The 26187-nt window shown below is 44.0% G+C and overlaps 1 protein-coding gene across 1 annotated transcript; it reads left to right on the forward strand.

Moving 5' to 3' along the window:
* LOC120927988 (hemicentin-1-like) lies at window positions 1-24733 on the forward strand. The gene is made up of 8 exons (XM_040339027.1): window positions 1-234; window positions 7093-7233; window positions 10073-10204; window positions 12595-12732; window positions 15835-15915; window positions 18154-18266; window positions 20816-21014; window positions 24088-24733. The coding sequence occupies exons 1-8, from the start codon at window positions 66-68 to the stop codon at window positions 24279-24281; spliced, it is 1167 nt and encodes a 388-aa protein (XP_040194961.1). The 5' UTR covers window positions 1-65; the 3' UTR covers window positions 24282-24733.
* Window positions 24734-26187: the final 1454 nt, after the last annotated feature.

Raw genomic sequence — 26187 nt, forward strand, 5'->3', positions numbered from 1 at the left:
TGTCTTTTCTCCAGCTGCTAAAGTTTCTGACCGACCTGATACGAGGTTATATCAATTCAGGCAGGATGCGTGTTGTGTTGAAGGGTCTGAAAAATGGTAGTGTCATCGTGGACTATGACATCATCACGAACGCTGCCGATAACTTCACAGTGGCGAACATTAGCCAAGATTTCAACGATGCGCTGAACCAGAGCTCGGTGCTGGTAATCGATCCAAAATTAACAACATACAGTGGTAAATGAGAAATTCTTCAATGTTCTATTACAAGAAACTGTCTGCCTTTCTAATTTCTATATACTGTATCTATGACAGTCCTTTACTAGAGCTAAACTCTAGGGCCTAGATTCACGTAGGGCGGCTTTACGTTGTGCGGGCATAGCGTATCTTATTTACGCTACGCCGCCGCTACTTAGAGGGGCAAGTGCTGTATTCACAAAGCACTTGCGTCCTAAGTTACGGTGGCGTAGCGTAAACCGGCCAGCGTAAGCGCGCGGAATTCAAAGTAGGCAGGTCGTGGGCGTGTTGTATTTAAATTAAGCGTGACCCCATGTGGATGCATGGCCGAACGAACGGCGCATGTGCGGGCATGCTCAGTATCACGTCGTATTTACGCTAGACATGTGCAGACTGGAATATTTCGTTTCGTTTTTTCGTTTTCGTTTGGAAAATAAATTTATTTAGTTACTCCCGAAAATCGTTTTGATTTATTTCGTTTTTCGTTGGGGAATAGCTTTTTCGTCCGAAAATCCAATAATACTTGGTTTCTGTCGAATGGTCAAAAAAATATTCGACGGAACGTCGAATCTTTACGCCAAATCGTACATTTCTGTTTGAATATTCCGCCTACAAGAATTCTAATGTTGTATGACTAGTAATAATGTCTAATCTATTCTCTATAATGTCGAATCTATTTTCTCATAAATCGAAATCTATTCTCTGTATAATGTCGAATCTATTATTTCTATAGTGTAGAATCTTTTCTCTATGATGTCGAATCTTTTCCCTATAATGTCGAATCTCTCTATATCGAATTTTTACCGCAACGAAAATGAAAATAAAGCATTTTTTATGTCGGAACTTTCGGTTTTCGTTTCTTGCGCTTTCGTTATCGTTTGTTAAAACTATAACGAAAAAAACAGATTTGCGGACGAAAATGCATTCTAACGAAAACGAATGCACATGTCTAATTTAGGCTCAAAGATACGCCGGCTCAATGCCTGTGACCTGAAAGTAACCTACGCACAGCCCCATTCACGTACGACTTACGTAAACGACGTAAAAAGATACGCTTGTTCCGACGTCCATACCTTGCATGGGCTGCGCCACCTAGAGACCTGCTTTATCTTTACGCCAGCGTATGTTTTACGTAAACGGCGTAACTAATTGCGACGGGCATATGTACGTTCCTGAATCTGCGTATCTTGCTCATTTACATATTCGACGCGGAAATCAACTAAAGCGCCACCTAGCGGCCAGCGGAAATATGCACCCCAAGATACGACGGCGTAGGAGACTTACGCCGCTCGTATCTTGGCCAAATCTATGCGTAACTGATTCTATGAATCAGGTGCATAGATATACGACGGCGGCCATTCGGACTTACGACGGCGTATCTGGAGATACGCCGTTGTAAGTCTTTGTGAATCTGGGCCTAGGTATATACAAAAAAAAAAAAAAAACAATGAATACAGTTATAAACTCAGAACTAGCAGTCAATCAGGTGGCCTGCAATGCACATCTGCTGACAGCAGAAGAGAACAATGTGAGCAGAAAGATGACCCCAACACAGTGTCCTGCTGCTTGTTCACAGTCCAATCATGGGCTAAGGGAGGGGAGGTGACCAAGCTGTATTTTTATTTAACTGCAGAAAAAAAAGTTAGGTTGGAAATAGACATGTGCAGAACGAAAAAAATTGTTTTGTTTAGTTTTGTTTCAATTCGTTATTTACATAAATTAATTTAGTTAAATTTGTTTCATTCGTTTATTAGTTTTCAAATTGTTTTCAAAAGTTTCAAATCAACTTTGAATAGTTTCGAAATTTCATTATTTTTGGAAATTGGAAAACTATTCGAATTCGAAAACTTTTTAAATTAAAAAACTTTTCAAATTTTGAAACTATTCAAAATTGATTTGAAAACGTTTTGAATTCGAATAGTTTTCCAAATTCCATAAAGAATAAAATAGAACAGGAAATAAAGGAATAGAATAGAATTGTGTTTTCTATTCTATTCCTTTATTTTCTATTCTATTTTATGCTCTTTGGAAATTGGAAAACTATTCGAATTCGAAACGTTTTCAAATCAATTTTGAATAGTTTCGAAATTTGAAAAGTTTTTTTAATTTAAAAAGTTTTCGAATTCGAATAGTTTTCCAATTTCCAAAAAGAATGAAATAGAATAGGAACTCAAGGAATAAAATAGATTTTTTTTTCTATTCTATTCCTTTATTTTCTATTCTATTTTATTCTCTTTGGAAATTGCAAAACTATTCTTTTCTTTTTCAAAACTATACTTTTCAAATTAGAAAACTATTAGAAAACAATTTGAATTTCATCCTCATTCGAATTTCGTTATTTCAGATTCGTTTAAACTCGGTACTATTCAAATTTTAAAATTCAGATACATCTGAATTTCTGAATAATGAAAATGTGTCCAAATTTTAATTCGGAACGAAACGAACCGCATATATCTAGTCGGAAACCAAGACTGACAGGATGGATAAAACATCTACAGCGACTGCACTTCCAAGTGGACTTTCAGTGCAATTTCAAGTGCACTTTGCACTTGTAGTGCAAAGCGGATTTTCCTTTCGTAAATAACCCCCATTGTGTGCATTAGCTGTGTATTTATCTTGGAATCCAGATAATGTTGGGTATACATTATCTCTGTCCTACACAAAAACACTAGATCATTTGTCACACACCGGACATTTGTCCTCCTAGAAGCCAGCTGTTCAACAAGGTAGTTTTAAAGATCTTTATTAGAGGGCCACAAAAGGAAGATCAATATTTGCCAACATTAGGTCAGGTTGTGATAAAGTTATGTATGTATTTATCTATCTCTATCTACTGTATATCTCTCAGGCCTTGTACTCACGAGCAGACATGTCCGATGAAACTGGTCCGCGGACCGTTTTCATCGGACATGTCTGCCCGGGGACTTCTGTTCGATGGCTGTACACACCATCGAACAGAGGTCCGCGCGTAAACAATACGCGGGGCGTGTCCGCGGTGTCGCCGTGTCGATGACGCGGTGTCGCCGCGACAATGACGCGGCGACGTGGGCGGCCTGCCTTTAAAATGCTTCCACGCATGCGTCTAAGTCATTCGACGCATTCGAGGGATGGCGGGCGGCCAGACATGTACGGTAGGTCTGTACAGACGACCGTACATGTCGGGGGGACAGGTTTCCAGCGGACTGTTTTAACCAGTTCCCGACCCCCGCATGTACATGTACGTCCACAATATGGCACGTACAGGCACATGGGCGTACACGTATGTCCTCGCCTATTAGCGGGTGGGGGGTCCGATCGGGACCCCCCCCGCTACATGCGGAGGTCGGGTCCGCTCGGGGAGCGATCCGGGACCACGGCGCGGCTATTTGTTTATAGCCGCTCCGTCGCGATCGCTCCCCGGAGCTGAAGAATGGGGTGAGCCGTGTGTAAACACGGCTTCCCCGTCCTTCACTATGGCGGCGCATCGATCGCGTCATTCCCTTTATAGGGAAGACACGATCGATGACGTCATTCCTACAGCCACACCCCCAAACAGTTGTAAACACATACTAGGTGCACCCTAACTCCTACAGCGCCACCTGTGGTTAACTCCCAAACTGCAACTGTCATTTTCACAATAAAGAATGCAATTTAAATGCATTTTTTGCTGTGAAAATGACAATGGTCCCAAAAATGTTTCAAAATTGTCCGAAGTGTCCGCCATAATGTCGCAGTCACGAAAAAAATTGCTGATCGCCGCCATTAGTAGTAAAAAAAAATAAAATAATAAAAATGCAATAAAACTATCCCCTATTTTGTAAACACTATAAATTTTGCGCAAACCAATCGATAAACGCTTATTGCGATTTTTTTTACTAAAAATAGGTAGAAGAATACGTATCGGCCTAAACTGAGGAAAAAAAATGTTTTTATATATGTTTTTGGGGGATATTTATTACAGCAAAAAGTAAAAAATATTGCTTTTTTTTCAAAATTGTCGCTCTATTTTTGTTTATAGCGCAAAAACTAAAAACCGCAGATGTGATCAAATACCACCAAAAGAAAGCTCTATTTGTGGGGAAAAAAGGACGCCAATTTTGTTTGGGAGCCACGTCGCACTGTAAAAACACCTTGGGTCTTTAGGCTGCATATTGGTCCGGGGCTTAAGTGGTTAAAGCAAGTCCAGGAAACAGTTGTCCGCTGGAAACCTGTCCGATCCGCCCGAAAATGGTCCGATCGGGCCTACACACGGCCAAACATGTCTGCTGAAACTGGTCCGCGGACCAGTTTCAGCAGACATGTTTGGTCGTGAGTACGGGGCCTCACTCTATATTTGTAAAAATGCTCAGTAGACATTTTTCAAGCTTTACATTTTTTAATTTTGACACCTTACAGTCTATAACAGGGGTCTCCAAACTGCGGCCCGAGGGCCAGATGTGGCCCTTTGCTAGCCTTTATCCGGCCCTTGGGGCACTATTCCTCCCACTGATAAGAGGCACCATTCCCCCACTGACACCAACAATGGGGCACCATTTCTTTCACCGATACCAATGATGGGATGCTATTCCTCCTACTAATAGGGACAGTACTACTACTTCTATTGACCACCAACCCTAAGGCCAAATTTATTCTCACTCATGCTGGGCTTATTACATTTTCTGCCCCTACTGGCCACAATCCGGCCCTCTTCAAGTCTGAAGGACACTAAACTGGCCCTTTGTTTGAAAAGCTTGGCGACCCCTGGTCTATAGAATAACTTCCCCCAAAAAGGTTGTGCTGGCCATACACTAGTATTTTCAATCAAAAGGTAATTTCTACAAAAATTCTCAGGAAATGTAATGGCTTGACGAATTTCGTTGGAAAGTACTTAAAAGAGAAGTATGGGGTTTGTTTGTTCCCCCCCCCCACACATCATACTTACCTAGGTGGATGCTGCATCTGTCCCCCCAGCCCCTCTGCACTAAGAACCGAGCGATCAAGCATCGCCGATGGCTCGGTTCTCTCAGCTCCCCGAGCAGAGAGATGCTGACTGACAATCAGCAGCTCTCCTGCTCTGCTCCTCCATGCTCACTGGAGAGCTGAGCTATAGAGGGGAGCGGTTGTCTCAGACTCTCAGCAGCTCACTGAGAGGCGCCCCCCCACCTCAGGCCAAAAGCGGTACTGCACATCGCGTTGGCATGAATCCTGCTAGTTTTGTGAGACAACACTCGCAAACCGAGTTAGGATTTTTAGAAATACAGCTTGTTAACTGCGTTACTCACAATCTGAGGTTCCACTGCACATTCACAAAAAAAAAAACCTCTCAACTAATAAATGACCCAACACTAGAGGGAAAATTCTACAAGCCAACACTAAGCACCTTTCCAAAACTTTAAAGAGCAGCTGGAAATCCCCATAGTAGACATTGCTAATTCAGTGATGTCCATTAGCTTTTGGGTCACATGCCAAGCGGCTGCCCTGATGTATCCTGAACACAGAAGGTCGGCTGCTCAGCATGTGGGGCGTTCAGAGATTACTTTGAGATTTTTTCGAAGAATGCAAAGCATTATCTGATTGGACAAGGTGGAGAGGCGCCGTGGTGGTGTCGCGCTCTTTACCTCACAACTAGTGGACATCACTGTAGTAGGGGTGTAGTAGGGGTGCCTATTACAGTGATCTCCAGCTTCTAAAGGGATCCCACCTGTATGGTATATACATAGTTATGTTGGTCCAAGCTGCACCAATGTAACTATGTAAACATTGCCATAACTGGAATTCTTCTTTAACCGCTTCAGCCCCGGACCATTTTGGTGGTCAAAGACCAGGCCATTTTTTGCGATTCGGCACTGCGTCCCTTTAACTGATGCTGGGCGGCAGATTTAAAGGGACGTACCTGTACGCCAATCTGCCTGCCCGTGCCATTCTGTTGACGTAAATAGTTGGCAAGCAGTTAAACTTGAACGACCATCTCTGAACAGTGGTGGGGGCTTTAGACAGCATCTGTGTTCCATATATTCTGCTATTTTACCATTGTAGTGAATGTACTCAAACGCTAATATAACTACTTAGATATGGTGATAATAAAAGATAAATAAATGATTTTAGCTGAAACTATTAAAAATAGTTTTCTGACACCGTACAATAATAATAAATTAATAAGAAATAGTGCGCTACAATCAACCTCCTATTAAAGCACAGACTATATGTATATAGATAAATCTATATATATAGATAAATAAAAAAAAATATCTTCAATATGAATGAATATAAATGAATAGCTAGTATTAATGGTAGATACTAAAAAGGTATTCCGTGTGTAAACAATAATCACCTCCACCTAAAATAATTAGCCTATTCAATTCCCAAGGCAATAGTTGTATAGTGTTTTCTCATATACAGCTCTCCTGCCTGTAATCAGTCCATAAACTTGTGTTCAGGTGATTGCTCTCAGTTTCCGCTGGGATTCCTCGTATGTGTTGGTTCTCAGAGCAAAAGAGACACGTCATTGCGCAGTGTTTAAAATTACATTGGGCCTGAGGTACAAATGGTTCCACTCACATTTGTTAGACCAACCAGCGTGTATTGAAAACGATCAGACGACTTCTTACTCACTCCACATATAGTCACTGGCCTCTCCCGACGCGTTGCGTCACATGTCACGTGACTTTCTCAAGGGACATCTCTAATCTCTAACCTTGGCGATTTAACCACAATTCACACCCTAGGCCTTGTGCATAGAATTCCACGACTTTCTCACCTCTCTTTTTGATCATGGACAATCAACATCTGGTATTGGCTTATGATTACTAGCTATATCATGGCTCATGACTTATTTGTTGCTGGATAGAAAATAGATTTCACAATGATATTAATGCAATACTGATGTTTCTGTGTTTGCAGCCCAAAACAGTTGTGCCGTGGAGTTTAACAGATGCTCTCAATATGCCACCTGCACATCCAATATGGGGGTATCTACTTGCAAGTGCAATCCTGGATATTACGATTTTAGCCCATCTGCTCCTGGAATACAGTGTGAACTTGGTAAATATATATTTTTCTTTTCTTATGTAGTCATCAGAGAAAAAAGGAAATTTAGGTAAACACTATAAGGTCAACTCCCCTACAGGTATTGTTTTAAGAAGTAGTTGGAGCTAAAGTGGCCTGCCAGACCATCCAGCTTCATGTATAAGTTTAGATAACATTCCAGTAAAGCAATTAATGATTTGGTGTGGGTCAATGCAGTCCCGTCTCATCTCACACAGTGCACCCTATGGAAGTCTGCAGTTTAAGGGTCTCCATTGGAGAAGGCTTCTTTAACAAGATTGGCCTCCTCCTATGACATCATCCGCCTAACAAGGAACTAATATATTTCCCTATCAAGTGCTATCCTAATAGAAAACATTTAACTTCCTTTTTAGGGCAGAGATATTACACAGGGACCCCATACCTCCCAACATTTTGAGATGGGAATGAGGGGGGACACCTACTAGCAAACGTATGTAGGCATAGTACACACTTCCTGCCACACCCCCTTTAAGGAGAATTAACCAAAAAAAGGTTAATTAAATCCACAAGTGCTTTTTTTTACCACTACAATTCCTTTATTTTGGCTTTTAAAATTTACAAATGCAGCCATTTAGAATTTGAATGAAGGGTTTAGCACTGGGAAACACTTTTTGAAAGATTAAAAGTGCATTTTATATACAACTATAGAGATCAGATCAAAATGAGGGACAAATGAGGAGGAAAGAGGGGCGGAGGGACATTGCTCCAAATCAGGGACAGTCCCTCGAAATCAGGGACATTTGGGAGCTATGGGACCCTACTACTACTGTATGCAGCACACTTGTAAGAAAAGTGTAGTGTAGGTAAACTACTATAATGACTCAACCTCACTTCTTAAAGTGGTTGTAAACCCATGAAAAAAAAAAAAGACAAAGGCATCGCATCGCATACTAGCTCATTATGAAATATTTATTGTGATTGGCCGGAGCTGCGATGACATCACATGCGTGCGGGAGTCGCCGGTAATGGCACAGCAGCTGAAGTAACGGCATGAGCGAGCCGTTTCTTCAGCGCGCATGTGCCGATGACTGATACAGTAAATATCTCCTAACCAGAGCAAGTTTAGGAGATATTCACGGTATCTATAGGTAAGCCTTATTATAGGCAAAAGTGGTGTGTAAGGGTTTAGAACCACTTTAAAGTGTGTGTAATCCCCAGTGTCAGGATAAGGTCATCCAGCGCCCAGGGCAAATATACCAAACTGTGCCCCTCTTTCCCTTAGGGTCAGAGATCGGAATTAGGAAAGAGTTGAGGAGCGGGGTTATTGAGATGAAGAAGAAGGGAGGAGATAAGGAGGGGTTATGGAGATGAGTAAAAGGGGAGGGGTTGAGGAGAGATTATGGTGATCAGCAGAGGAAAGAGATGAGCTGGGGTTTTGGAAGAGAGGAAGTGATGAGGAAGGATTAAGGAGATGCGGAAGAAGGGAGGAGATGAGGAAGAAGAGAGGAGAAAAGGAGGGGTTATGGAGATGAGTAAAAGGGGAGGGGTTGAGTAGAGATTATGGTGATCAGCAGAGGAAAGAGATGAGTTGGGGTTTTGGAGATGGGGAAGAGATGAGGAGGGGTTATGAAGATGAGGAAGAGGGGAGGAGATGAGGAAGAAGGGAAGGAAGAAGGAGGGGTTATGGAGATGAGTAAAAGGGGAGGGGTTGAGTAGAGATTATGGTGATCAGCAGAGGAAAGAGATGAGTTGGGGTTTTGGAGATGGGGAAGAGGGGAAGAGATGAGGAGGGGTTATGAAGATGAGGAAGAGGGGAGGAGATGAGGAAGAAGGAAAGGAAGAAGGAGGGGTTATGGAGATGAGTAAAAGGGGAGGAGTTGAGGAGAGATTATGGTGATGAGTGGAGGAAAGAGATGAGTTGGGGTTTTGGAAATGAGGAAGAGAGGAAGTGAAGAGGAAGGGTTAAGGAGATGAGGAAGAGGGGAGAAGATGAAGAAGAAGGGAAGAGAGGAGGAGGAGATATGGAGATGAGGGAGAAGGAAGGAGATGAGTAGGGGTTATGAAGATGAGGAAACAGGGAGAAGATGGGGAGGGGTTACGGAGGTGGGGAGGAGATAAGGAGAGGTTATATAGATGAGCAGGGAGGAGGAGATGGGGAAGAGGGGAAGAGATGAGGATGGGTATGGAGGTGAGGGAGTAGGCAGGAGACGAGTAGGTGTTATGGATATGAGGAAAAGGGGAGGAGATGAGGAGGGGTTATGGAGGTGGGGAGGAGGTGAGGAGATGAGGCGGGTTTATGGAGATGAGGATGGGCTAGAGTATGGGGAAAGGTTCTTTATAATAACATAATAAATGGGAAATTAGTATAGGCAGTCCTTTGGAATTCAGAGCCAGAAACACACTTAAATAAACTATCAGTAGTATAATATTAAAATAGCGCAGACTGCAACATTTTTACCAGCGCAACAAATAAACAATGACTCAAAACGCATGTTCCTGTGGAATGTGACATGTGTGCTGGAAATAGAAAAATTTCTATCTGAAACAGTTCACAAAAACGCTGCATTTTGCATATATTTTGGGTGCATAGAATAAGCGCATTAAGGCGTTAAGCAGTAATTGGCATAGGGCTCCTTATAAACTATGTGACATAATAGATAATTTGTCTCAATTTGCTACTTTTTTGTAACAATTTTAGATTTTTTTTTTTTTTTTTAAGCCTTTATGCTTTAAAAACTTTTATATGTTCAGCTAAATAACATTGAAATGTAATTAATATATTCTATTTAAAGCACCAGAAAATTGTGTTTTTCTGTAATGCAGTTTTGTGCATCAAGAGTTTATTGTCCAACATTGTCCTCTGTTGCTAATACAGATGAGTGTTCCACTGGCAGTAACACGTGTTCGCTAAACGCCACCTGTACCAAGATAGTTGGAGGTTACACATGTCAGTGCAATTCCGGATTTCAGGATCAATTGCCCACCAGCCCCGGTCGGTTCTGCACAGGTGAGTCTTCTGTGAGGTCCTTGGACCAAATATGAACTGTCATGTTTTATGATTAGAATAGGTCGTCTTCAAAGCAAACCTGTCATACTGTACATTCAAAAGCAAAAGCATTGACAACTCATGCAGCGCTTCCTGTACTGTACATTCACATCAGTCCCTGCCCTCAAGAAGCTTACAATTAAAGGTCCTTATTTCAGATGCATACTTACATGCGTACTGGGACCAATTCAGACAGGAACCAATTAAAGGGGTTGTAAAGGTTTGTGTTTCTTCACCTTAATGCATCCTATGCATTAAGGTGAAAAAACACCTCGCTGTCACGGCCCCCCCCCCCCTGTTTTACTTACCTGAGCCCGTTAACCTGCTGTGCGCGTCCCCCGGCGTCCTCTTCTCCACAAAGTCTGGCCATTGCTTGGATAGATTGGATAACAGCACAGCCATTGGCTCGCGATGCTGTCAATCACATCCAATGACGCGGCCGCCGGGGGGCAGGACCAAGTGATACACTATGGGGCAGATCCACAGAGATCTGTACCCGCGCAGCGTATCAGAGATATGCTACGCCGCCGTACCTTACCTGGGTTTAGTTTGAATCCTTAAAGATTTCGCGCCGTAAGTTACGGCGGCGTAGTTTATCTTTTGCGGCGGAATTCAAATCGGCGATTAGGGGGTGTGTTTCATTTAAATGAAGCGTGTCCCCGCGCCGAATGAACTGCGCATGCGCCGTCCCGAAATTTCCCGCCGTGCATTGCGCTAAATGACGTCGCTAGGACGTCATTTTTTTTAACATAGACGTGAATTACGTCCATCCCGATTCACGGACGACTTACGCAAAAAAAAAATTCTAATTAAACGCGGGAACGACGGCCATACTTAACATGGCAAGTCTAACTATACGCCGCAAAACACCAGCTTTAACTATACGCCAGAAAAAGCCGACTAGAGACGACGTAAAAGAATGGGACGGCCGCGCGTACGTTCGTGGATCGTTGGAAATAGCTAATTTGCATACCCGACGTGGAAAACGACGCGAACTCCACCCAGCGGACGCCGAAGTATTGCATCTAAGATCCGAAGGCGTACGAAGCCATACACCTGTCGGATCTAACCCAGATGCTGTTGTATCTTGGTTTGAGGATTCAAACTAAAGATACGACGCGGGAAATTTGAAAGTACGCCGGCGTATCAGTAGATACGCCGGTGTACTCGCTCTGTGGATCTGCCCCTATGTGTCTATGGAAGCAGCGTGTATGACAGGGAGCACGCCCGCAAGCTAACCCCCTCGTGATAGAGCTTCCCAGAGGGGGTAAACTATTGCGAGGAGGAGCCGAGACAGCCACCGAGGGACCCCAGAAGAGGAGGATCGGGGCCACTCTGTGCAAAACGAACTGCACAGTGGAGGTAGGTATGACATATATGTTACTTAAAAAAATTCTTTTTAACCTTTACAACCCCTTTAACCTACCAGCATGTCTTTGGAGTGTGGGAGGAAACCCATGCAAGCACAGGGAGAACAGACAGGTATTTGAACCAAGAGCCCCAGTATTACAAGGAAGGTTATTGATTTTACCGTAGTTGGCCATAATTCTCATTGTGCGCATCTCTGAATCTAGTTTCTCTTTGGTACTAGCATCCTGACTAAAATTAAAGTAGAAACCCATTCAAAGTTTTAACTTTTTGAATAGTATGGGGGAGGGGTTAGAGCCTGTATTGGGTTTTTAAGGTCTTTGCTCCTGTTAGGGAGATTTTCGTTCACTTTCCCATTGGAAAATGTTTGATGTCTAGGGTAGGGATACATGATCTGTTAAGGTGGCACTGGATGGTATAAATCCAAAGTTGAGGGATCCGGAGGGTATGTTGGGTCTGCAAATGGGACCGTGGATGCTCAGTTCATCTGGAGGAACTTCTCAGAATACAGATTCATAAGCAAAGTGGACTTGGTATGCGGTGGGTGCGGACCAATTTGTATAAAGAGTCATGAGATGTTTTGATCATGAGATATTATAGACCAAAAACCTTTGTAACGATAGTAAAAAAAAGTAAAGCCAATGTGTTTCAGGGGATCAAGATATTCCTTCACTAGGGCTTTGGTAGATATGGTAAACCATTAACCCTCATTGGCTCCGAAGATAATTTAAACTGGTAGGCATGGCAGGCATCAGGGGCATTCCAAGGAGCTTAGATCATCCAGAAGCCTTTGGGAAAGGACATTAGGGCAAATCTCACTCACTAGCTGTCAATAGGTGTAAAGCTTGTGCTATAGTGGTATCTTTTTTAGCAAAGCTGGCAAGAAAGGTCTAGAAAATTATAAAAATAAGTTAGAGCTCCATCTACTTCCCAAGCACAGTTACTAAAGAATATATACAAACCTAAATGTTGTGTCTATACAGAGATAAATGAGTGCACCAATGGAAACAACAACTGCTCACAGCTCGCTTCCTGTACCAATACTGTGGGAAGCTACACCTGTAACTGCTATCCAGGAATTCAGGATCAGAACCTAACCAACCCTGGGCGAGACTGTCTAGGTGAGTGCAGTCCAATATCATCATCTTTCAACATCTATATACACAGTTTAGTATCTTCTTAACTCAACTGGTTTAACTGAACCAACAGGATCCCCTCGAAGGGTGATAATACGTTTGTGAATCCAGTTATTACTGTAATCATACGCTTGCTAGCTTTTCTGATTTTTTGCTTTGATGTTATCATTCTCAATTTGAAATTTTTACAAGAAGCACTTACTGTATATGCAAACAAACCTAAATCCATAGTATACTTATGTTAAGCTCCTGCAATAGATCTCTCCATGATACCATTCAGTGTTTCAAATTTTTCAAATAACACGAGAGGCTAGCACTTGGTTTTCAGCAGGAGACAGTTGCTGAAGTCATGACTTAAGCCCTGTACACACGGGGCCAGAATCTCATCAGGAAAAAACATTGGGCCGGATTCAGGTATAATTGCGCTTTTTTTGCGGAGGCGCAGGGCAACGTTTCTGCCCTGCACCCCCGCAAAGAATGCAGCCTAAGATATGCGGGCATAAGAGCCTTATGCCGCGCAGATCTTAGGCTGCAGTCGGCGTAACAAGGTTCCTGAATCAGGAGCACTCGTTACGCCGGGGCAAGTAAGCAATTGCGCTGTGTAACCTATGGTTACAAAGGCGCAATTGCTTCTTGAATCTACCCCAGTGTTTTTCCTGACGAGATTCTTGGCAAGAATCTCTTGCCACCTGAGTGTACAAACACTCCTTTCAAAAGAACAGCGGTTCTTTTGAAAGGCAAGAACGCGGTGACGTCATCACGTACGACGAGCATGTGCTCGTCACGTTCGATGCCGTCGCCGCCATCTTGCTGCACCCTACCTATGCCTAGGAAGCTACCGCGCATGCGTCAAAGTCATTTCGAGCATGCGCAGGTTTCCACAGCCACAGGTAAGTATACAGACACTCGGGTTTCTTGGCAGGAAAACACTGCCGAGAATCACGACGAGAAAATAGAGAACATGTTCTCTATTTTTCTTGTCAAGATTTTAGGCAGTTTTCTTGACGAGAAACCTGAAAGCCTCGTACACACGCTCTGTATACTCGGCAAGAAAGCTCTGCCAGCAGTTTCCTTGCTGGTTCTTGCTGAGTAAACCGTGCGTGTGTGAAGCCCCGTACACACGACCAGTTTCCTCGGCAGAATTCAGCTTCCGACCGAGTTTCTGGCTGAATTCTGCCGAGAAACCCGGCCGTGTGTACACTTTCGGCCGAGGAAGCCGACGAGGAAATAGAGAACATGTTCTCTATTTCCTCGTTGTTCTATGGGAGCTCTCGGCCCGCCGAGCTCCTCGGCGGCTTCAGGGCTGAACTGGCCGAGGAACTCGATGTGTTTGGCACGTCGAGTTCCTCGGCCGTGTGTACGGGGCCTACGAGGCTTTACTGCTGGTGCTTATTAGAGAGGCAACTCAAAGCAAAACTCAACTATTAGAAAGGCAACTCAAAGCAAAACTCAACTATTAGAAAGACTACTCAAGCCAACATTTATTTATTTTCCATTGTAGGTGGAGTTGGTTTCAGGGTTCCATCCTATATTAGTTCTATACTTATCTCTGGGACACTGGGGAAAAGACTTCCCACATCTTCCAAAAGGACCAAGACCAGGTCTAAGACAAGCCTAGAGCTTGGCTTTTCAGACAACCTACTAATATCTACTGTAGGTGCCATCTAATGGACCATAGAAGTTCAATTTTAAGTTCACACGCTGGTGACACAAATAAGTCTCCTGAAAAAACAGGTCCCGAGCCCAGAACAGTGAGAATTTCCTTATTCCTTATAAGTAACCCTGTCCCATAAAAATTCAGAAATTAATTATGGAGTGAAGGAATGTTTTAAGCCTGTTGAAACGTTTGAGTCACGTGACTTCCATTCCATCTTCCATGTGCAGGTAGTTGGTTTCAAGCAACTGCTATTCTGGAAACCAGATACGCTTAAATTAGGCTAAGATACGAGCGGCGTAAGTCTCCTACGCCGTCGTATCTTAGGGTGCAATTTTCCCGCTGGCCGCTAGGTGGCGCTTCCGTTGAGTTCGGCGTAGAATATGTAAATGACTAGATACGCCGAATTCACGAACGTACGTGCGCCCGGCGCATTTTTTTTACGTCGTTTACGTATGCCTTTTTCCGGCGTAAAGTTATTCCAACAAATAGCTGGCCTAGCCAATGTTAAGTATGGCCGTTGTTCCCGCGTCGAAATTTGAAAATTTTATGTCGTTTGCGTAAGTCGTCCGTGAATGGGGCTGGACGTAATTTACGTTCACGTCGAAGCCAATACGTCCTTGCGGCGTACTTTGGAGCAATGCACACTGGGATATGTACACAGACGGTTGTCACCAAACATTAACATAAAACACGCCCCCCATCCTCATTTGAATTATGCGCGCTTACGCCGGCTCCATTTTACGCTACGCCGCCGCAAGTTAGGAGGCAAGTGCTTTGTGAATACAGTACTTGCCTCTCTGACTTAAGGCGGCGTAGCGTAAATACGATACACTACGCCGCCTTAAAGATACGCGCCCCTACCTGAATCTAGCTACAGGATTGCATTACATACACAGTGCAGAGTTCAGGGGGGTTACACACAGAGTGCAGAGCTGTCACTTGTAAACACAGAAAACAGACTTCTGTGTTCACAAGTGATTGTGGTGAGCAGGCACCAAAGGGTCTGAGCCAGAGGTGGTGGAACTGAGTTCCCCCAAGTTCCCCCTGAAAAAAAGCCCTGCCTATAAGTGTATGAACTCGTGCGTGTACGTGCATGTGCATGTAAATTCATCTATCAACTAGAAGGAATTTGTACGTAAATGCTGTTTGCACATAATCATATCTTCTATACATGTCATTACAACGTTTTCAGTATTTACTGGGAACAATTGAATTGAGTTAATTTGAATCAATTCGATACACTAAAAAAACTCATATATCTTGCGTAGCAAATGCTGTTAGTTACAGACTTGACTGTAAATATTGGATATACCTGCTATAATACCAACTATAGAAAGCAGGATGGAAAAATAACAGCCAATCAGAGTTGACAACCTTACCACCAATATTTTTCATGAAAACTAACCCTTTAATCTTTATATGTTTTACAGATCCCGTGCTCTGCTTTAGCAAAGCAACTTTTTGTTCTCCAAGTTCTTCCTGTTTGGATTCCAAAAACGTGATTTGTGCAAGTAAGTGCTTTAAATCTGTTACTACTCAAATACTACGAAGTTCCTATAGTGTGCAGTCTTCCACCCTCCAGTCACTCCACCCTCCTATTAAAGGATAATTACAGACAAAGCTTGTGGATCACAGGACTGCAGTTCGTTCTGCACCCCTGTGACCTACTTTCAGCAGACAGCGAGCTGAAGCCCGCTGTTGGCTGACATAACAGGGCCAGTCCTGGCTGGGGAAAGATCATGACCATATGCTCGGGATCCACCCACATACCTGGACCTGCACCCGGCTCAGCCTCTCAGCGAGCCGCTCCCGTCCCCTCCACAGGAAATCTCTCCAGAATGAGGGAAACTTCTCTCTTCTATAACGGTCACCAGAACATGTGTTTCCATTGGAACACTTTAAGTCACAGTTGTCAAACACAAGGCCCGCGGGCCGAATACCGCCCTCCAGGCCACTTAATGTGGCCCTTGCACCTGCAGGAGAGCTCCAGCCCTCCTCTGGTCTTACTCCAGACCCTGTACTTTCTGCTTTCAAGCAATGCATCCACTGTGATGTAAGGGAAAGTGGGGGGACTCAACTTCTGATGGTGGGGGGGGCTCTTGACATCTAATGTAAAGGGAGGGGATGCGCTGGACATCTAATCTTACAGATACAACCGACCTTTTTGAGGGCAATCATAATGCTGATGTGGCCCACAATGAAATTGAGTTTGACACCCCTGCTTTAAGTGGTTGTAAACCCTGTACAACCACTTTTCCCTACAGGTAAGTCTATAATAAAGCTTACCTGTAGGTACTGGAATTATCTCCTAAACCTGTACGGTTTAAGAGATATTTGCCATATACAATTGCGCCAACGTCATCGGCGCATGCGCACTATAGAAAGGGCACGATCCTATAGGTGCCCTTTCTATAGGGCTTGTGGCATGACCCTTGGCTCCTGTGTGCATGCATGGGAGTGACGTCATGCGGCTCCGGCCAGTAACAGAGCCGGAGTCCATGGCCCCAGATGGAAGTGGGACGCAGTCACACAGTAGGGACATTGGTGACATTGCGGGCTTCTTTTGCAGGTGAGTGGCACATAATGGGCTAGTATGTGATGCAAACTAGCCCATAAGGCTTTTACTTTGCAGGGAACAAAGAGGAAGTAAAACCCATCAGGGCTTACTTCCTCTTTAAGTGGTATTAAAACCAAAAGAAAAATGTAAAATATTTCAGTTGACCAATCTTTAAATATGGTGGCTGCCTTATTTTCCCTTTTTTATCTTTATTATTACCTGGTGATCCTGCCAGTAAATCAGCTTTTTTTCAACTTCCTTTCACAGACCAAGCTGTCCAACAAAAGTGGTATTTAGAGAGTTGTACCAAACCATTTACCATTGTGAGGGGTGCTTACACAATAATCCGTTTTATTTATTTATCCCAAAGCATTGGGTGAGGGGTCAGAATTGGGGTGTTCACGTGTCCCGGATTGCCCGGGACGTTCCCGCAATTGACATGTCTGTCCCGGGTCCCGGGCACCTTCATTCTGGGACAATACAATGTCCCGGAATGAAATAGAGGACACAGCCACCCCCTACTAACTAATAACTACATTTCCGGAATTGGCTACTAGTGCCAGCTCTGCCTGGCATCTTGCAACCAGTGACAATTTACTCTCAGACAGTGAGACCGGAAGCGAGGCCTGAGCCTAGTGCAGCACTGCTGTCCCCACCCACCTCTGTACCTCCTTCTTCTTTGGCACCCAGCGGCAAGCAGCAGGGACTGGTAAGATCTTTACTCTCCAGATAGTGACGCCACTCCTTTCCTTCTACGCATGTGGCTCATGCAAAGGGAGTGACAGCAGCACTGCATCTGGTGGCAGGCTATGGGTGGCAAGCGGCACTGCCTCTGGTGGCAAGTGGCACATTCACCTGACAAATAACCCGCCGCCAAATTCCCCATCAACCCCGAGACTACATTTCCCCCCCGCCCCCCTCATCTTTTTTAGGGAAAGGTGAGAGAGGGGGTGTGTCCCTGAATGGCAGTTTGGAAATGTGGTCACCCTAGTCAGAATTGAGGTGGTGAGCTCTCCGTGCTACAATGGCAGGGCCCTACCCAGGAGACTTCTTTCTTTCTATCTTCCACTGACAGCCAATCCAAACTGTGCTTTTCATGAATTGAGATATATTCTGATTGGCTGTTTTGTTAAGACACATATTTGTATTTCTAATTGTTATTAAAGAAAGATATTGTCCTTTCTCTCCATAGGTAACCAAGCTTTTCCATCCAGTGTGCAGATGAAGGATAAGGATTTCACATCAGATCTATATGATGCCTCCAGCCAAGCTTACATTAACCTCGCTCACCTTTTCACTGTCAATGTAAGTACTCCCTCAACACACATTTATGCCTCGTACACACGGCCGGACTTTTGACCTTGCAAAACGCGAGTTATGTCTGTAACTCCGACAGTGTTGATGCTAAAGCTTCAAAACAATAGCCAGGAAGCTAGCATTCTCAAAAGTCAGTATGCCATAGACAGCCCCCATTATACCTTTGAACATGCGACTAAACCAGGGCCGGCCCTATGATGGGACCGGGTGGTACCATGGGTACCAGGCAGCACTTTTAGGGGGGCAGCATTCTGCCGCCCGCCAGACAGCCCACTCCGCTGTCTGTGAGGACACTCACAGCCGGAGGAGAGCAGTCTGCGAGTGAGAAAGGCAGGCGCCGCTCCCTCTGAGGAACCTGTTGTGCCGAGGATGGTTGCCCGTCGGAATCTGTTCCCCCTAGCTCTAGGCTCCGATCGGAACTCCGCCTCTCCAGCCCTCTGCATTGCCGCTCCCTCCTACTCTACCCACAAATTCTTATGATCCTAATACCGCCCCGTCCCCGTGCGTGTTCCCGGTACAATGTAATTACTCATTATGGCAGATTGGATAGCAGCGTTTGCCCCCGGGAGACAGCCTGTGTACAGGATATATCTATGCCTATGCCTATGTGGTTTGGATGACTTTGACTATTTTCCTCGCTTGTCTGTCCTGAAGAAGCCTCATGGCGAAACGCGTAGACGCACAGGGGACATTTATAGGCAACATACATACCTGACATCTTGTATGGTTTTCTTTTTAATGTTGTTTTATGTAACTACTTTGTAATAAAATTATATATTTTTTGCTATTCCTGTCTGTGTTGCCTATAAAGTCCGACCATTGGTTGCTTTCCTTAAGCAATTTTGTCTTTATCACATGAATAGAGCAATGACAGGTCCTCTTTATACATGTTTAGAGCCATGACGTGATTTTTTTTGGGGGGGGGGAGGGGTAGCATTTCATTCTTGGTCCCAGGCAGCACAATGTCTTGGGCCGGCACTGGACTAAACACATTATCTGCCCAGGTGTCAGAAGGAAGTAAGAAAGGGAAAAACTTCCTAAAGGCCTTAAAGGGGTTGTAAAGGTTTGTTTTTTTATTTTCTAAATAGGTTCCTTTAAGCTAGTGCATTGTTGGTTCACTTACCTTTTCCTTCCATTTCCCTTCTAAATGTTTTTTTTCTTTGTCTGAATTTCTCACTTCCTGTTCCTCCTCTGTAAGCTTGCCCCCTATTATCCGAGCCGTTCTGGCTGGGGGTTAGTCAGCGTGCTCGCCCCTCCCTTGGGGCTACATCCCTGCGGGGGACGCTGTGTAGTCCCAAGGGAGGGGGCGAGCACGCCGACTAACCTCCAGCCAGAACGGCTTGGATGATGGGGGCAAGCTTACTGAGGAGGAACAGGAAGTGAGAAATTCAGACAAAGAAAAAAAGGGAAAAAAAAAAGGAAAAAAGGGAAATCGAAGGAAAAGGTAAGTGAACCAACAATGCACTAGCTTAAAGGAACCTATTTAGAAAATAAAAAATAAACCTTTAAAACCCCTCTAACCCACTCTATAAAACATTTTTTTCTACTGTCTGAATTCCCATTGAGAAAATTTACCCTACCTACTTTATCTGTCTGACTGTCAAATAAACAGGAAGTGAAGGGAAATCTCCCTACAAGGAACACAGACAACAATGTGGTTAAACTGGATGGACTTGTGTCTTTTTTCAACCTGACTAACTATGTAATATAAACTCAATAGAGGTTCTAATAAAATAAAGGCCCAGATTCTCGTATATGGGCGTAAAAATGTGCGGGCGTAATGTATCTGATTTACATTACGCCCCCGCAAGTTTTACAGGCAAGTGCTTTATTCACAAAGAACTTGCCTGTAAAGTTGCGGCGGCGTAGCGTAAATCACCCGGCGCAAGCCCGCCTAATTCAAATTAGCCGGGTAGGGGGCGTGGAGCATTTAAATTAGGCGTGTTCCCGCGCCGAACGTACTGCGCATGCGCCGTCCGGAAAATATCCCAGGGTGCATTGCTCCAAATGACGTCGCAAGGACATCATTGGTTTCGACGTGAACGTAAATGGCGTCCAGCCCCATTCACGGAAGACTTACGCAAACAGCGTAAATTTAAAAATTTAGACGCGGGAACGAAGGCCATACTTAACATTGGTTGCCCCTCATATAGCAGGGGCAACTTTACGCTGCGCAAATCTAACGTAAACGTCGTACCTTCACTGCGTCGACCGCGCGTACGTTCGGGAATTCGCGTATTTTGCTAATTTTCATACTCGACGGGGAAAACGACGGAGGTGACACCTAACTGGCAAAAAAAAAAATGCATTTAAGATACGAAAGCGTAAGAGCCTTACGCCTGTCGGATCTAACGGATATCTAAGAATCAGTCACATAGATACGACGGCCCAGATTAGGACTTACGACGGCGTACATTGCGTTGCGCCGTCGTAAGCCCTTTAAGAATCGGGGCCAAAATGTCTAAGTTGAAGTTGGCTTCTCATTTACTTGACCTTGATTTTTGCTTTTCATTAATTGCCTAATTTCCTATTTTCAGCTCACCGATTACATGAAAACCACTCTGAATGTCACCAACTTCCAGATCATTGTGGTTGGCTTCAGGAAGGGAAGCGTGGTCGCCCACTTCACGTCACTGATAAACTCCTCTGACTCCATTAGTTTTGACCAATTCCAGAAGGCTCTGAATAGCGGCATGAGTAAAATTTCTGGCGACTTCGTACTCAATGTCATGCCCCGTAAGTATTCATTTATTTTACCTATTCATAATGAACCAACACTTTTTCCGTAGGCCCCACCCTAGAGGAGCCAGATACTTAAGTGTTTGGTGGATGCTGGTTCTTAACTCTGTTGGTGCCTAAATTAGGTTGTCTTTACATCTACTATAGCTATGACAAGGGGCTCCTACTCTTCCAGTTCAACATTTAATGCTTTTTATAATATGATGACTGAAACATGGGAGACGGTAAGTCGGTAACACACCTGATGAACCAGAAGGAATGGCAATCTTAGGTGTGCAGAGAACTCACCAGCAGTCCACAAAAAATACACAATATGGGCCAAAGTATGGGAACTCCACTCCAAGTTATTGAAGTCAGATGTTTCCAATGAAGGGTTCTGTTAAAGTAGTTGTAAACTCAGTTACACCCCTTGTACCTACAGATAAGCCTATAATAAGGTCTACCTGTAGGTACTGCGAATATCTCTTAAACGTGCATAGTTTTGGAGATATTCAAAGTGCATGACATCATTGGCGCATGCGCTCTGAAGTCTGGCTTACAGTGCTTGGGAGTGACGTCATCGCGGCTCCGGCCACTCAAAGCGCCACGAACCTAGGAAGAAACGCTGGGGGGAAATGTCGGCCCTCCAGCTAACCGCTGGAAGGGCTTTGTTCTAAGGTAAGTATTTCATTATGTGCTCGTATGCAATGCATACGTCCACTTTATGCCATTGTCTTACAGGTTTACAGCCATATTAATACCACAGCATACAAAGACATTTCAGATGATTGTGGTAATAATTTGGGTAGGACCTTTTCTGTTCCAACATGACTGTGCTCCTGTGTACAAGGCCAGCTCAATAAAGACATGGTTTGATGAATTAGGTGTGGATGAACTCCAGTGGCCTGCACAGAGCCTTGACCTAAACACCTTTGGGATGAATTAGAATGGCAACTGTGAGGCAGGTCATCCAGGTTCCACAGACCCACTCCAAAATCCTGTGGAAAGCCTTTCCAGAAAAGTGGTACTATCGTGTTTCCCTTGAAAATAAGACCTACCCCGAAAATGAGACCTATCATTATTTTCCAGGAGGGCTGCAATATATTCGACAAAGCAGCGAAAAACATACAAACGTTGAATCTGTCATTGAAGGTTTATGGTGTCCGTCGAAAGTTCTAAGAAGATTCAACAAGCAGCTAAACTGTACGACGCCGCAATCGTACATTTCCAGTCAAATGCTCCGCCCATAGGCTATAGAAGAATTTGAATGTTAGTTGACTAGTAATAATAATTTTTAAATATAATTATTACTAGTGTCATACAATATTAGAATTCTTCTATAGCTTGTAGGCGGAACATTCGACCAGAAATGTACAATTGCGGTGTCGTACAGTTTAGCTGCTCCGTCGAATCTTCTTAGAACATTCGACAGACACCATAAGCCTTCAATGATAGATTCTACCTTAATTAATTCGGAATTTCGGATGAATGCATTTTTTAACGAAACAAAATAAATAAAAACGAATTTTGAGAGTAACTAAATAAATACATTTTTTGGACGAAAACGAAATTCCGAAACAAAGTATTTCTAAATTCACCTTTTGGATTTTGTAAGGAATCCTACACAAAAATGATGGAAATTGAGATATAAACCTTACTAATACAAGGTACTACTTCATAGCATCAAACAAGCCCGATTAAGTATACAGTAGGTGACCGCGATATTGTGTCAATCTCGCTCCCTTTCTCGGCGAGACTGACCACCTACGAGCCCCATCGCGGGAGCCAGCGCCGAGCTGGCTTGCCGCGATGGAGACAAAGCCGTCATAGATGCGACGGGAATCCAACTTGGATTCCCGCCAATTCTAGCTGCGGCGTTTGGTATGAATACTGAGGGGGAACTCCACGCCAAATTTCAAATAAAAAAACGGTATGGGTTCCCCCCAGGGGCATACCAGGCCCTTAGGTCTGGTATGGGTTGTAAGGAGACCCCCCTACGCCGAAAAGCCGATGTGGGGGTCCCCCCACAATCCATACCAGACCCGTATCCAAAGCACGTTGCCCGGCCGGTCAGGAATGGGGGTGGGGACGAGCAAGCGCCCCCCCTCCTGAGCCGTACCAGGCCGCATGCCCTCAACATGGGGGGGTTGGGTGCTCTGGGGCAGGGGGGCGCACTTTGGGCCCCCCCACCCCAGAGCACCCTGTCCCCATGTTGATAAGGACAACCCCCCCATGTTGAGGGCATACGGCCTGGTACGGCTCAGGAGGGGGGGGCCGCCCGCTCGTCCCCACTCCTTTCCTGACCGGCCGGGCAGTGTGCTTTGGAGACGGGTCTGGTATGGATTGTTGGGCAACCCCCACGCCGGGTTTTCGACGTAGGGGGGGTCTCCTTACAACCCATACCAGACCTAAGGGCCTGGTATGCCCCTGGGGGGGGGAACCCATGCCGTTTTTTATTTGAAATTTGGCGTGGAGTTCCTCCTCAGGATTCATACCAAACGCCACAGCTAGAATTAGCGGGAATCCAGGCCGGATTCCCGTCGCTTCTATGACGCGTTTGCCGGAATGTGCTTTGTCTATTCCAGCGAGTGCGAGATGTCGGCACCCTGTCGCCGAGAATCAGCGTGATGATGTCGTGCTGGAAACACATTCTCTGCAACAGGTACTGTAGGCCTGTGTTAATAAGCTTTGAGTTTTTGTCAATGGTCAAATGCAGTGTGCTTTTAGGTGAACGAGGCTGTATGCCGAAACACGTCAGGTGTTTTAATCTTGACCTTTATGTAGCAAATAAAGATTTTCATGGGGTTCTCGAGATGCCGGCTACATCTTTTTTGGAACAGTGTGCTTTTAGGTGCCTTCAGCTTCTATTTGAAATCCATTGAGACTCTTTACAGAACATTCAAGGTTCATTGATAAGTGCATTTGCCTTGTTTCTAAGTTGGGCCTTGAGCTGCCCATGTATTCCAATTGAGGTGGAAGCAGTCCTGATATGAACAGGAACCTGTCAACGCCCTAAAATGTACAGCCGCCACAATCAATAGACGTGTGATTTTAAATGCCCCCTTTTAATTTTTCCTTTTTTTTTTTGCAGCAATAACCACAACCGGCACAACCACCCCTAGTGACAACACCTGGAGGACTGCCACCATCATCGTTGCTGTACTTCTGGGGGCATTTCTGCTAATAGTGGTCATTCTGGCCGCCGTGTGGATCTACACCAAGAACAGAATGGGCTCATTCTCCCCAATGAAGGACATCACATCGTCCATGTATAGGCACCTATAACCTGTGACATAATGGACTTCTGTTGTCTTCCAGCATATGGACTAAGAATGGAAATGGACTTCATCGCTTCTGCTGCCTGTGGGATGCGCAGCTCACTATTAGCACTGTACGATCTGTAAAATATACATACTGCATGTCTGTATGGAGCATAAATGGCCAGTTGTGATGTACAGGCTTATCTAGTAGTTGCTTAGTGCAATGCCCCTAGTAACTAGTTGGATTTCACGTCACGGAAATATGAATTCTGGTTACTATGGGCTGCTACCCTTTTTCAATTATTATTAAATACGAGTAACAGCGTGTTGATCACTCTGGTTACCTCTAGTCGTAGCGCACTGCCATTGTGCCATTGGGTGTGTTATATACAGCACAGTATGTATCAGGGCCGGCCCTACCATGGGACCCGATGGTACCATTGTACCAGGCAGCACTTTCAGGAGGGCAGCAAATTGCTGCCCGCACGCCATCCCATTCCACCAGCACCGCTCTCCACTCCACTGTGGGGCTAATTGCCACCCGACCGCTCCTCCCGTTCCGCTCTCCGCTCCACTGTGGGGCTAATTGCACGAATAGAGCCATAACAGGTCCTTTTTATACTCCTATATACATGTATAGAGCCATAATAGGTCCACTTTAGTTATCATGATATAAAATAATGGATGTGGGGGCATTTTGGTGGGCGTAATTTTTTTTGGGGGGGGGGCAGCATTTCATTCTTGGTACCAGGCAGCACAATGTCTTGGGCCGGCACTGGTCTGTATACGAATAAACACAACAAGAAAGAAATTCAAAGAAGATTTTTCTATCCTATAGCTTTTGAAGCGTTTCCGTTAAAGGGGTTGTGTAAACCCAATGCTCAACAGATGGCAAGGGCTTAATACTATTAGTCCTGTTATATTAAGTCTGCCACGTTTACAAAAAACACACATTATTTTATTTAAAGCAGATTTCTGCAGTATAAAATAATAAAAATTATATTAGCAGTTTTAAATGTATAATCAATTATTAGAACATACTTAATGACCTTGCTACAGTCCTGTTGCCCATAAAAATATAAAGTAACAAAGGGAGGGAGAGAAGATGGTACAACATTTTATAGGTAACGGAGCTTATTGCAACCTCTTAAAAAAAAAACTGCTAGGTCATGAATAATCCCGAAACATGTCTAATATGTGTGTATTTGCTATGATTGCCAGCTCCATCTAGTGGCCATAATGGGGTATTTTTTTGAACTACTTAAATAAAAATAAAAAAGTGCATTATGGCCACTAGATGGAGCTGACGATCGTATGAATTTTTCTTTATAAACAGAACCCTTATGTGTTTGCAAGAAACTATTTTATTTAGCAATATACTTGAAGGATGGTTACGGGATTGCAGCAAATCAGAAAAAAAATATTAAAACGTGATAAGGGTTCAAATATTTTTGCACTGAACAAAAGAGCGCTTTATTATTTTATTTACTTTAACGTGGTAATTTTTAATGTGCAGAATTTTTTTTATTTTTTATTTATAAAGTGCCAATACTTGGGGGAGGGGCTAATCTTTACAGCTGAGGGGTACAATGCCTATATACATATATTATAAATAGAATAAGAGACACCTATTAAAAGATGGCTGTTGTAAATGCCGTGTCATGACCAGACATGGGATCTATCAATCCAGAGCTTTGAGTATCCCTCAGCAGAAGGGTTCCCCTTCAAGTGAAAAGCCCCTATACATGGGCCTATAGCTTTTACAAATAATTTTGGCGCTGGGTATAGCCAAATGTAATCCCCAGGCCTATTAGCAACATGAACACATACTAATGTTGCTTTTTTATATAATAATATATGTTAAATAAATTATATTATATTATTTTGTTTATACTGTATAATAAGAAAATACTTTATATGACAGAGGACTG

This window comes from Rana temporaria, chromosome 2, assembly GCF_905171775.1.
Source record: "Rana temporaria chromosome 2, aRanTem1.1, whole genome shotgun sequence".
NCBI lineage: Eukaryota > Metazoa > Chordata > Amphibia > Anura > Ranidae > Rana > Rana temporaria.